Here is a 12992-nt window from a genome sequence, read left to right as displayed (position 1 = left end):
ATTAATAACTGAACAGCTTGTGAGTCAACTCCCAAATCACTTTAATAGAGTGGCCCATCAATATCCATTTGCTTAAATACTGTGAAGGGCCTCAGTGAGATGATCCTTGCTGGAGGGCTGGGGCACTCAGCTGGGTCTTCTGCTGCTGCAGGTTTGTCTGCTGCCAAATGTGCCAACATCCTGAGGTTTTCTAGCCCATTTTACCAGCTTTGCAACAGCATCCTGAGTGGAGGCAAGAAGGGCAGGGTACTGCATACCAGAGCTAAAGAAAGAGACATTGCTAAAATATAAGGGTCTGGGCAAAAATTAAGTTATATGAATGAAAAGAAAACTCTGTATCAAAGAGATTTTACATTCAGACAGACTGCAAGAAATGGGAAGAGGTCTGGGTATAAGATGATGATAACATCTTCTTGACGGCGTTTACACAATTTTCAGAAAACTGGATGCAGCAGAAGGGTATGGGTACGAGGAAGGAATCAAGAACTTTGTTTTATTTGTGCTGAGTTTTGAACTATTAGTTTGTCATAACTCAAACACATCCACGGTAAAATCTGGAACAGAAGTAAATACAGTCTGAAATACGGAGAAATAGCCATGAGAATAGCCACAGAGGCAAGGCCTAGAAAGAGGACAGAAAAATGTCCTCTTTTAAGGATTGTGACATCTGGCTTACAGAAATTAGGAACGAGGACGTTTTAGTTGGCTTCTGTGTGCAGCTCTTTAGGGGAGGTGTAAAGACTCGTCACTAGGGAATTAAAGCAAAAAACAAAGGTGAGGGGGCAGCGAAGTTCTGTTGTTTTTCCCTTGGTACTTCAAGTTATCTTATGGCATGCTTCCATGCTTTATGGAGATTAAAAAAGGAGGCTATATTTCAGTAATCCAGATATCCATCTTCCTTTAACTCTGTAAATATTTTGTACTGTAAATAATTATATCCTTTTATGAAAACGCTTTCTGTTGCAAGAATATGTATGTACCATGGAGGGAAATTATCTGCAAAGAACCTCATAGCTGAATGTCACCATGAATTTTTCTTTTATGCTACAAAGTCTGTGCATCTTCGTTGGTTTGGGGTTTTTTTTTTCTGATCTTCTAGTTATTCAACTTCTGATAAGTATGGCCATGCTTTCTCACTCCAGATTTACAGCATGACGCTTCGACTATCTGCCTTATTTGAAAATCATATGAAAAATATCATCTCTGAGTACAAGTCAGCAATGCAATGTCAGAAGAGGAAAAGGCCACGGTACCGAAAACGGCTAAGAAGCAGTAGCAGTTCACCGTCAACTAGCAGAGCATCCAGGTAATGTAATGATAGTGAGACTTGCTGTCACTGTCATTTGAGATGACGGTGGTGGACATGCCTTTGTGAATACCCAGTCAGTATTGCTCGTTTCCTGATGCAGTTGCTCTTTTGGGTGATAAAATCATGAGCTCAAATTCCAAGCTCCGTTTGTAGTTTGTGCATAATTCTGGTAAGTGAAAGACTGTATAACTAGAAGTATTCCCTCTGGAGAAAATGGAAGAGCAAGTTTCTTTTTGCCTTTGTTTAGTAACTGTTGAAAAAAGTGTTGTATAATACTTTTCTGACTGTCTGTATGATACATACTCATAAGTAAACTGAGTATTTGTTTTAAAAGGTGAGATAAAATCTTGTTCTTGCAAACTCATATGCCTTTATCAGACAGAATGGTATTGTCAATATTTTTAGTATTACTACACCTGTGCAAGCACTGGGAAGAGATCATTTGTGTTAGGCATTTGCTGCAAAAACCCAAGACACTTTGCAGGGGAAATCGGTTTTGTGTTTGAGTCTTTTGGTACTAACAGTTTTATCTCTTTGGGATATTTTGTGTCTTCAGCCCAAAAGGGAAACAGAAGCAAATGAAGATTCAGCCTAAACCCAACCAGAATACCTCACTGCCTTTGACTAGGACTAGTTCTTCGGTTTCATCTCATGGTGAGGAGAAATTTTCTAAAATGCATCATTTCTCTTGCAGCAACTTGTATGTGCAGAATGATGAAAAAGCTGAAGGATATTTAATGTTCAGTTTAAATCTTATATTCATGAGACACATGCAAAACCCACCTGTTGAAAGAGCAAGGAGCAAGGTCATGTAAATATACTGTCTGTAGATTGTGCTAGCTGACCTTGGCCCTCCAGCTGCTAGTAAGTTATTGGTAAGGGTCAGAGAATAGGGAACCTGCGTCTGACCTTGGTAAGAATTAATCTAGTGACAAGAGCTTGGACTTCCTGTGTACGGGCTTTTCTCATACAGCGATTACAAATACATTAAGCTTACTTTGGATTACACCCCGGAGGAATCTGTCTCTTCATGACTGCAGAGGCAGCTTGGCGAGATTAACCTCCTGACTTGGGCTGTTAACTCAGGTGATACAAAACTTCCCCAAAATGCCTTGCATTACAACCCTACAAATAGAGGATAAAAGTTACTCTGTCACGTTAGTCGTGTCCTGTCTAAAGTTTCAGATACAGCAGAAGAACCTCTGGGTTCAGCCACTGGTGAAGAGATGGAAGGCCAGCCATCTTCCTCAGGCTCAAATGCACAGAACCGCAGTGGAAATACCATTGATCCAGGGAAAAGCAGACCAATCAGGAGTAAATCTACACCAGTGAAACAAGGTGAGAAATAAGGATTCTGTTCTTTGAATGACTGGTTTCACTAGAAACTAAAGATGTTGCTTCTGCCTGATGCTTATGATATTCTTGCCTGAGTCTAGCATTATACTATATCCCCAAACCATACTAAAGAATTGAATTTACCTCACTTCTTACTGTTCTGTGGTCTCGTCTGAAGTGGCAGGCACATGATGCCACATGCACTTCAGCGGAGTCCTTTAAAATTTTTCCAGATGGGAAAGCTTGATTACTCTTAAATTTCTTGAGGATTACAGTTCCTTCAGGAGTTACAAAAAAGGCAGATCAAACCAAAAGAATCCCCACCCCAAAACCTTGTCCTTTTATTCGTCAAGTTGAAACCAAAGATGAAAACAAGTTTAAAAAAATTTAAACATTTTTATCCTAATCAAGACTAGGTGGTTGTGATTAGAAGGGAAACACTGTTTGAAAACTGTGGCATTTTGTTTCCGGGACGTGTTAATCAGACTTTCCACTGAGGTAGGCATTGAACGAGCATTGGCTGAAACCCTGAAGCCTTTGTCAAGTCCATACTACTGTGCTGCAGCAGTGTTGTATGTCGCAGGTGAGCTTTTCGTATCCTGTGTTAAAGAAGATATTTAATCTTCATTGTCAGGTTCGTAACTCTGAAAACCTGTAGTGTTTTGGGTCCCAAACCAGCGAGATACTTTATATATTTTTAAGTTAAGGTGTTCAGCAATCCTAGTGAGCTTTCTTGGGTTGTTTACTGTCTTGAAATTGTGCTTGCTGCAAGCGTTCCCTGGACTAAGCCATTTGAGAATACGCATCTGATGGTGAATAAATACTGCTTGCAGAATGTTATTTTAATGTATATAGGTTTGAAATGGATTTTAGAGTTTTTTCTGCCTTGGCACCCTAGGTAGGATTCATCTGACGAAATGTTAGACGTTTGTGTCTAACCTAGTCACTCTAGGCTCCTTTTATTGGCTGGATCTTCACTGAACTCTTAGTCAAGAGAGTTTGCAGTCCTTGCTTCCAGATAAGATGAACTGTGTTTACTTTGTCTGATAAATTTTCCCCTTAGAGCACCTGTTTGTCTCCACAGCATATAAAGGTCGTCTGTGGTGAGTAGCTCAGAGCCGGATCATCCCCAGAGCACACCTCAGAGGCAGATGAGGCGAATCCCACTTTTTGTACCCTATTTGGCTCAGGCGTGATGATGATAACTGATAGGGTTGTTTTGTGTTTGCTTAGATCACTCTCCTGATGGACCGCTTACAAATGGTGATGGCAGAGAACCTCGTTCAGGAGTCAAGAGGAAGTTGTTAAGCGCATCAGAAGAAGATGAGCATCTGGAGGAGGCGGAGGAAGAGGAAAAGAAGAAGAGAGAATTAAAGGAAAAATCCAGTTTGTCTTCATCAGAAAGTGGGGAATCGGGATCCAGTTCAAGTTCTGAAAGCAGAAGTGGCTCTGATTCAGACTCTGAATCGACATCTAGAACGGATCAGGATTACATTGACGGAGACCATGACTACAGCAAAGTTGTGCAATCCAAAAAACCCAAAAGAAAAATCAAAAGAAAAATCACCGGTGGGAAACGGAATTGGCAGGGCAGAGGGACAGGGAGGAGAGGTAGATGGGGGAGGTGGGGCAGATGGAGTAGAGGGGGAAGAGGTGGTAGAGGCGGAAGAGGCTGTGGCAGAGGAAGAGGTGGCGGCAGGGGAGGAAGAAGAGGCCGAGGAGGCCGAGGAGCCTCGCGAGGAGCCACCAGAGCGAAACGTGCCCGAATTACCGACGATGAATTTGAAAATCTGTTTGGAGGACAGTTTGGTGAAAACGTGTTTGGAGGGCGATTCAGTAGACCGCCTCGAATCAAAACAAGGAATGAGGGCAGGAGAACTGTCTTGTACAATGACGATTCCGATAATGATAATTTTGTGCACACCGAGGATCCTTTGAACCTTGGTACTTCCAGGTCAGGCAGGGTGCGGAAAATGACAGAAAAAGCCAGGGTCAGCCATCTCATGGGATGGAATTATTGACAGATGAAAAACTTTGGAACAATTTTAAAAGAACTTCAATGGCCTTCTACTGCAGGGATTTTACCAGAAAATCTACCAAGCAAGTTGTGCGGGGACTCCACTCACGTTTCACAGTGGTGCTTTTCCATTATGTCAGTTTGCGTTTGTTTTAAAACTTCAGATCGCCACACTTCATTGGTCAAAACAAGCCTTATTCATTAGGCCTTAAATTACAAAAATTCTTCCCCACACACTACTAGTTCATCACATTAAAGAGGCTTCCAGCTTCTCAGTAAGAACATGACATTTTGAGTCACGATTATGACTTCTCTCCCTTGTTTTGTTTTTGTATTATAGAAATAGCACCTTCTTACAGAGTTTTTATGTGGTTTCTGCCATAAATCCTTATACACAGTAATAATTATAACTTTTGCACAATACACCAATCCTAAAGGCAGCTATAAAATGTTTACAGTTTCTATATTGTAAGAAGGATCTGGATTATTTTAATCTTCCCAGGCCAAACGTTCATGAATTGTGCTGAACTGAAGTATGTCTATACTTCTATACAGTTACGGGGGTCCTGATGTGCTTTCTATCGGTTCTTTATTCATGTAAAAAGTGACAAAGGGTTGGTGCCTTGTAAATATGTAGCAAACCTTTGATGTGGTGTGTCCTATGTGTGCATTAACTTTATTAAAAAGAGAATACTTGAGAAGTATGAATATCTAGACAAAAGGTGCCAAATGCAAAAGTTACTTGCATCTATTTTCTTTTTGTCCTCTCATATTTTTATAGTATTAATAGAGATTGTGCAGCTAAGGGGTAACTTCAACATTTGAAAGGTTCCTCCTCTTCAAAGCATAACGTGATTTTTAATAGTAGCTCAGCTACCTCTATTTACAACTACTGGAAACTTAAAAGAAAATAGATGCTGTTATTCAGTACGTGTTGAAGAAGAGGCAAGAAGGAGCGTAGAGGGATGGGATTGCTCGCGAAGTTGTAGAGTAACTGTATCTTCATTATGTTGACACAATGAAAACAAAGCTAAGTAATTCTCAGAGTTTTCAGAAGCATAACGTTTTCAGCAGATGGTGGTTTGTTTGTGCGGATAGGCCGACTGTCTCCCACACATTTCTGCTGCCACTTGCCCGGTGCAAATCCGTGTTTGGTTTAATTTGCCCCTTGAAGGTGACGAGGGAGCTGGACGGAGCTCTGGTACCTCTGGTGGCTGGCAGTACGGATAAGCTCCTGCTCACATCCTCCAGACGGACCCTTGTGTCTCAAGCTTCCAGAAGAGAATTCGTGTTGCACTGTACTCCTCTTCTCCTGAAAAATGCTAACTTGAAAACAGAAACCATTTTGGTAGTGATAGTACAGTATGTGGCGACATTTGTAGCCTTGCTCCTCGGTGAACAGACACAGGTGTTTGCGTGGGCCGAGCTGGAGGTGAGCAGCCGCTTACGTCCTAGGGTCTGGCTGGAATATATATGGGACTTCAATTTTTCTCCCGTTGTCTAAACGAGTCTGACAGTTCTAGCTTGGCTAAGAGAGTGAGTTAGATTACACAGAGAGAACAAACGAAAAAAGAGACTAGAGAGTTTTGGTGGAGTTTTTCAAGGGTTGGGTTTTTTTGGTTGTGGGTTTTTTTGGGTTTTTTTTTCTTAACTTTCATCCAATATCCTTAAGTTCTTCTGTGCACAGCTTGGTCAATAATTCTGGAAAACCTCAGGCAGCAAAGAGTGACCCATGTATATTCTCAGATGCAGAAGGAATTTAATTTTTGGCTTTCTATACTAAGCACTAGCTATTTTATCTCGCTTTCCAAAAATTCTAGTTAGATGCAAAATGACTTGAAAAAATGCAGAGGTTTAGTTTTGTGATGGAGGAGAGTATATCCTAAATTGCTCAGAGCATCAATATGAGTTTATGGTACAGTACAAAAATCACACTTTTCATTTTTTAAGGAATGTTTTGCATCGTCCGTAATGCATTTCTGGACTTGATTCAGTTGTGTTTTGATGGGAGGAAAAAAAAGTGCAGAGGCTCTCCTAGTTCTGTGTTGGGCTTTAACATATAAACTCCTGTCCTATCATCTCTCTCATATATATGTATATATATACACACACATATATATTTATAAGAAATGTATTATTTCTTTGACTGATTGGTCCTTCTACATATGGTAACCAGGAATAGCATGTATGCATCAGTCCATAGTCAGAATCATACCCCTTTTAGATCAGTCCTGTTGAGCTAATGTAAACACTATGGTTTCTGTTCTAAAGCCTGAAAATCTTGAAATGCAAAAGAACTGCTTTTCATATATTTCTGACTGGCCGAAGATCCACTTACTTATTTATTTTGTGTAGGGGTTGGGGAGAGATAAAACACGTGGATTCCGGAGAAATCATTTTATAAGTTTGTGTATTTTAGCAGCAATTAGAATAATATTAAATATGAAATTAAATGTATCTTTTCTATGTAATGAAGTACTGTGAAGATAACAGTGAAGCATCACTTTGCTGTGGCGTAAGTATTAATCAAATGTGTTACATGATTAAGAGCTAGACAGCAGGGTGTGCTAGAACAACAGAACTATTGCTTATTGTAAAAAAAAAAAAAAAAAAAGCTTTTTTTTGTGCACAAGAACCTTTTTATAAGCATGAAAGAAATAACTTGTTTTTAGAGATGTCATTTTTTTCTTGGTTTTGTATCTGTATTCTTTCTCTGAGTTAGGCAATTGATTTCTCATAGCCTTGTTCTGTGGAATAATTATAATTGCGTAGTAACTTGGACACTTTCTCTCAAAACCCAAATCCTATTAGGAGCCACTTAACGGTTGCAGAAAACTTAGCATCAACCCAACGGGTGCAGCAGAAGCAGTAAAATTATTTAAACCTTGTACCGCCTCGGTCCCTGCTCCAAAACCCGGGTGCGCCCCACGAAGTTGCCGAGCTCCCAGCAGGCTGCACTGCCCGGTGTGTGTTGCAGAGTCAGGAGCACAGTCTCCCTCCTTGCACTTTTAACAAAAAACTCCAAAACTCTGCCTACGAAAAGGGTTTTTGAAGGTCTGACTATGTATCGGCTTCCTGAAGGCTAACGAGGCGTGCGGGCAGGCCAGGGGTTCCTCTGCTGCTGTAGGGTTAATTCTCGGGCATCGGTGCTTCAGAGTTTTCTCTAGATGTGCAGTGGTGCATGATCCCTCTCCCGAGTTGCCGGGGGACTTGAGGGCATTCGGAGACACCTTGGAAAAGAGGGCTCGCGCCCCGAGGGGCTTTACTCGCAGCGGAGCGTGAGCCCCACGCGCTCCGTCCTCTCTGGAGATGGGGCTGAAAGTCTCGTGTGCATCTTTGTTCTCGGATTTCTCCTGGCTACAAATCTGCTGTCCCTGTAGCGCTCCCATTTCTTCCCGAACCAGGGCATGAATGACGAAGTTTGTTCTGCAGTAGCGATGCGCTGTTGTCTCGGTTCGGCCCAAACTTTGCCTGCTTTTTATTTTCTCCATCACCTTTTGTTTTCCTCTTTGCCATGCTCTGCCCCTCTTTCTTTAGCTTCCCTTTATTGCCCCTGTAGGTTATTTAGGATACTCTTTTGGAAACTTGTGGTATCTTGATGAATTTTATTTCGGTTAGACTGTAAGATGTAATGCTTTCTATCGCTCTTTTCTCCCCCAAGACTTTCCATATTTGTTATATCTGCCTTGCTTTGCTAGCAACGTTCCCAGATTGCTGGAGGTGGATTTAACGAAGATGGAAAGTTTGCGGGCTGGCTTCTCGGCCGCTCTGCGCCTCGGTGGCCGCCCGCACCCCGAGTGGAAGTGCTGCCAGGTCAGACGGGGCAGCACGTGCCTTCCCTTGCTCTGATGGCGGTGGTCGCAGGGAGGCACGGCGGCGGGAGGGCTCCCTCCGCGCTGCCTTACACACAGCGCCGTAAAACAGCACTTCTCCCACCTGGCGTCCCTTAACGCGTCTGCTCCGTGTCTACTGAGTTACTCCTTTTTTCCCCCCCCCCCTTGCTATGTGAATTGCAGTTAATGTAACCCTTGCAGAAGTCGTGTGCTTCCAGCCTCACGAGATATTTCTGTTTTAAATAACCCGTGAAACTTTTATGTCGGTGCTTGAACTTGGATGGGTCTGGGCGGTTTTATCACTCCTCCCTATCTTTCTATCACTCCTTTCTCCGTAAACTAAGCAGAGGCCACCCCCTTATCCCGATCGCCCCCAACCCTGCAGATGAACAAGCTAGACAGAAATAATTTGTGGAGGATTTTTGGCTGCTTAAAACTTTACGTCCCGTTGCGTATTTTAATTTTTCCCTGAACGTTTTCGTAAACGTACACCTCAGCTGCTTCTCCTGCACGAAAGCAGGAAGACTGTGTAGTTCCTAAAGCACTGAAAAGAACTGACACCGGGTGCGTGGTAAAGAGAGTGTTCAAGTAATTTAAAAAATGTGGAAAGACCGACTACAATGTATTGCTTTTGACGATGTTTGGAGGCTCTCTTGACCGCAAAAAGCAAGATGAACCTTGTCAAGCATTTGAAAAGGCTGCTCCTGGCCGTCTCTGGAATGTTATTGACAACCGTTCGAAATCACACAGTATTAACACGAGAAAATGAGTTTAAATCACTAATTTCTGATAAGAACTTGATGAGTATTTCATCTTCAGTCCGAGCGGTGAATGACAGGGAAAACTGCGTAGCTGTAGGTTTGAGGATGTCTTGTCAGCCCTGACTTGGCGTGTCCTGCTATCGTTGGTCTGTGTCATGAAGTCAGTGTTTTAAAAATGTATTTGTGTGTTTACATGTCTTGATTTTATTTTATTTTTTAAAACCATCATGCAGAGTTTTATAAAACGCTAATTATTTACGTGATAGACTGAAGGAGCAGTTAACAATCCAAGGATAAATCTATATTTAGTATTGTAGGGAGCTGTCATTGTGTTCTTACAAGTATGTATTATAGAAAATTACTGCGCATGTGCGATAGATAATTTTCAAATATTAGTATATCAGAGGTTTACACATTGGGGAAAAAAAAACTCCTTTATGTACAGTAAGTAACAGCCTGCAAAATTTAGTCTAAAAGTTGTCTTTTTTAGTATTAGAAATGCAAAGACCTGTTGGAAGCTTGTACATTTTTAATATGTCACGTTCAGCCCACAGCAAACGTACACAACTGTGCTATGAATCCCTGAAACAATTAGATCTCCAGTGGAATTGCTGTCACAGCCTTAACTCTAGTGTTATAAAAATGGTGCTTAAATACATTTATGTGCATGGATGTGGGTACCTGATAAGAGTTTGTGAGAATTTAAAGTAAAACCGAGCAGCTGAGTGCTGCGCTTGCGAGTTAATACTCCTGGGAGATAACTGCAGCCGCAGCTGGGAATTGACGAGCGTGTAAATATTTGGAAAATATTTAGACTGGTGGACGATTAAGAGCAGTTTCTCCGGTTTTGGTTTTTTAATTGGCAAGCACTGCCTATCTCCCCGATTTCTGGGTCTGGGAGAAGCAGGGAGGATGGGGAGAGGAGCTGCTCCGGGGGCCGGGGGAGCCGAGGTCCCGCCGGAATATTCGCGGGAGGGGCTGGTGTTCCCGCCTGCCTCGCGGCTGCACCGCTCTTTGGCAGACAAAATCAAAATCCTCCGTTTCTCTTCCTGAAAATGCCTCCTCGGAGAGTGGTGGCTGCTCGGATATACTCAGAAATCAAAGCCCGATGATTATTTTTCTCTAGAAATACTAATATAGGCTATTCATTCCTCCATGGATCATTAGAGCAGACTTCATTTAGAAATACCAGTTGATGTTGGAGCGATGAAATTCACGTGATTTAGGCTCTCCAGGTCGTGTTCTGGATGATTTAAAATACTCCAAAAATGCACAAAACTATTAGAATTATGTCTACTTTCTATATTGATTTTTTTTTTCCCCCAGGTGATATTTATGCCCATATCTTCACATCCGCTATCTCAGGTCCCTTTAAATGAATACTTCAGGGATTTTGATGCCACTTGTTGGCAGACCAAATGTAATATTTATATGCAATGAGCTGTTAGTTTTTGTATTGTACAAATGTAAATTTGTAAAGATTTTTTTCTAGAGTTTTTTTGAAGTCACTTATGTAATCTAGGATGTTTCATTTTCCAGCTGTGGGATTGTCTTAATAAAAAAAAAGATAAACTCTTACGTTGGTTTTGCATTACTTACTAAATAGTTTAGACATTAAAAAGACAAAAAAAAAAAATTTAAAATTGAGTTTTCAACGTAAAATGAAAATCACATTTTGATTCAAGCGGATCATTTTATAAAAAGGGAAACTTTTATAAACTGAATGTAGAAACTTTTATAAACCGAGCAGGACAGGACGGAGACCCTCACCTCGGCCGAGGGCTCACTGGGGGTCTGTCACCCAAATCATCACCCGACCTGGCTCCAAAATACCATTTTCCTGGGCAAAAGGAGAGGAACAGCTAATGCTTTCTTGGGAAACTGTGTGAAAAATGCTGTCCGGGGCGGTAGGTCTGTGCACGGCCTCCCCGAGCAGCACCGGAGCGGGCGACGGGGAGGAGGTTCCTGAGTGAGGTCCCTCCTGCCGCTGCGGGACACGGGTCGGTCCAGGCGGTGAGACTCAGCTCGAGGGGGAGGTCGTGCCTATTTTTAAGGGGTATTTAATGCAAAACAAAGAACTACTCCTTTTTCATCGCTGCTCTTGCCCTTTTGTTAAATCGCAGCGCTAACGTTGTTCAAACAGGGCTTTTCCTACGCAAGCGGCGCCTGCAGCCGGGGGACGGACAGCACCGGCGTTGGCTCAAGGCCGCCTTGGCGTCGTGGCCAGCGCGGGCTGGGCGCTGCCCCGTGGGGCCGGGGGTCTTCGGGCTCGGCCGGGGGCAGATGCTGACCGTCACCTGCAAGCGGTTAAATGACGAAGTTCGATAAGGGGGACCCTGCGCTGTCCCAAATACGAGCGGGGAGGGGTCGGGGAGTGTCGCGGGGCCGCGTTTCCCGCGCACGCTTTAAGGCTTGCACCCTTGCACCCCATCAGGCACAGACGGTTCGTTACTCAAAAATAGCTACTACAAGGTATTCAATTAAGGACAGCCTCCCTGCGGTTAACCTGTCCCTTGCCATTCAGCGCTCTCTCAAGCCTATCCTGCCACGTATCGCTCTCGCAATACAGTATTTTGGCTTTCCCCCTCTTTAATCTCTTGACTGACTTGACATTTCGTTTTATTGAGCTGACTCAGATGGGCCAGATGGAAATCCCTTTCAGATGTGAATGAATATCTTCTTTTTAACACAGTGCTCATACTCCAGGCCCCAGGAACAAACGGGCTTTTTTTTCCTTGGCCTTGCTGGTTACAGAGAACAAAATTAAACTTGTATCGCACAGCTGCTGAAGCCGCCCTGCTCAGTACATCCATCAAATGGCATTAGCGAGAAGAAATTACGCTCTCTTCAGAGCTGCTTTACCTTCGTCAAACCACCCTTCACTGTCGCTCCCGTAGATATTATATCATAGGTGTTACGTCATATACTTTATATCATCACATGTTTAGGTCATACATGATAATACATGTTATAAAATATCAATGTGGTAGAGAACAATTCAATTATTCTTCCCATGCACTTTGGAAATGCATTTTGTAAAGTATTTTTTCCAACGGTAATTTTTGCAGATATTTTAGAATTAAATGGTGATTTTTATGCATTTCAGCAGTGTGTGGACTAAATATACTGCCTTGCCCTGACGTGCAGGACAGCTGTGTCATCCCGACGCTCATTTCCAGCCTGGAAAACCCCGAAGCACCCTCCTCCATCCACCCATCAGCTGCTGGCGCGATGCTTCACGTGTGCGGGGCAAAACTTTGCCTCCGTCCCATCTTCTAAATTCAAATTAGGCACTGCAATAGGATGGTTTGCCCTTCGGTTATTATATCCTCATCGGAGCTGCTTTCCAAGGCTCATTAAGAAGTCTGAAAAGGAGTGTGGTGTATGTTTGCTTAAATGCCCTTTCTTCCCTCAAAGCCGTTCGAAGGCCGTTTTCGGGGTGTGGGATGGAGGTGCCGCCACGGGGCCCTGCGGCAGGAGGGGAGACCGGGCGGGCGGCCCCCTCCTCTGCCCCCGGGAGCCTGGACTTTTGGGGTTTCTTTGTCTCCAAGTGAATAAAAGCCCTTTGTCTTAAAACCCGGAGGTTCAGATGTTGAGCCCGGATTGCCTCTCCCGTGACGCAGGCGTCGGCGGCCTTGGCAGCCATCCCACCCCAGGCTGCCTTCCTCCCGCTCTGTCTCTTGGCAAAACCTCTTTCCCCTCCCCGCCGGCCGTGCGGTGCGGTGGGGTCTGGCCCG

General features: G+C 43.2%; 2 protein-coding genes across 2 annotated transcripts in view; both read left to right on the top strand.

Moving 5' to 3' along the window:
- Nucleotides 1-10803, top strand: part of BRWD3 (bromodomain and WD repeat domain containing 3) — a 54471-nt gene extending 43668 nt beyond the window's left edge. Inside the window, exons 33-36 of the mRNA XM_009288005.2 lie at nt 1143-1306; nt 1866-1963; nt 2489-2647; nt 3878-10803. Of these exons, the coding sequence (XP_009286280.1) occupies nt 1143-1306; nt 1866-1963; nt 2489-2647; nt 3878-4665 (1209 nt within the window). The 3' untranslated portion in view covers nt 4666-10803. The remainder of the gene's footprint in view (nt 1-1142; nt 1307-1865; nt 1964-2488; nt 2648-3877) is intronic.
- The window catches only part of LOC103906240 (syntaxin-1A-like), a 5700-nt gene continuing 1104 nt past the window's right edge, over nt 8397-12992 (top strand). The window contains exons 1-3 of the mRNA XM_009288110.1: nt 8397-8474; nt 10582-10675; nt 11399-11574. Coding sequence (XP_009286385.1) covers nt 8397-8474; nt 10582-10675; nt 11399-11574 — 348 coding nt within the window. The remainder of the gene's footprint in view (nt 8475-10581; nt 10676-11398; nt 11575-12992) is intronic.

Source organism: Aptenodytes forsteri, unplaced genomic scaffold (genome assembly GCF_000699145.1).
Source record: "Aptenodytes forsteri isolate BGI_AS27 unplaced genomic scaffold, ASM69914v1 Scaffold72, whole genome shotgun sequence".
Lineage (NCBI taxonomy): Eukaryota > Metazoa > Chordata > Aves > Sphenisciformes > Spheniscidae > Aptenodytes > Aptenodytes forsteri.
Note: the sequence above shows the minus strand (reverse complement) of the source record. Positions and strands in the feature narration are given on the sequence as shown.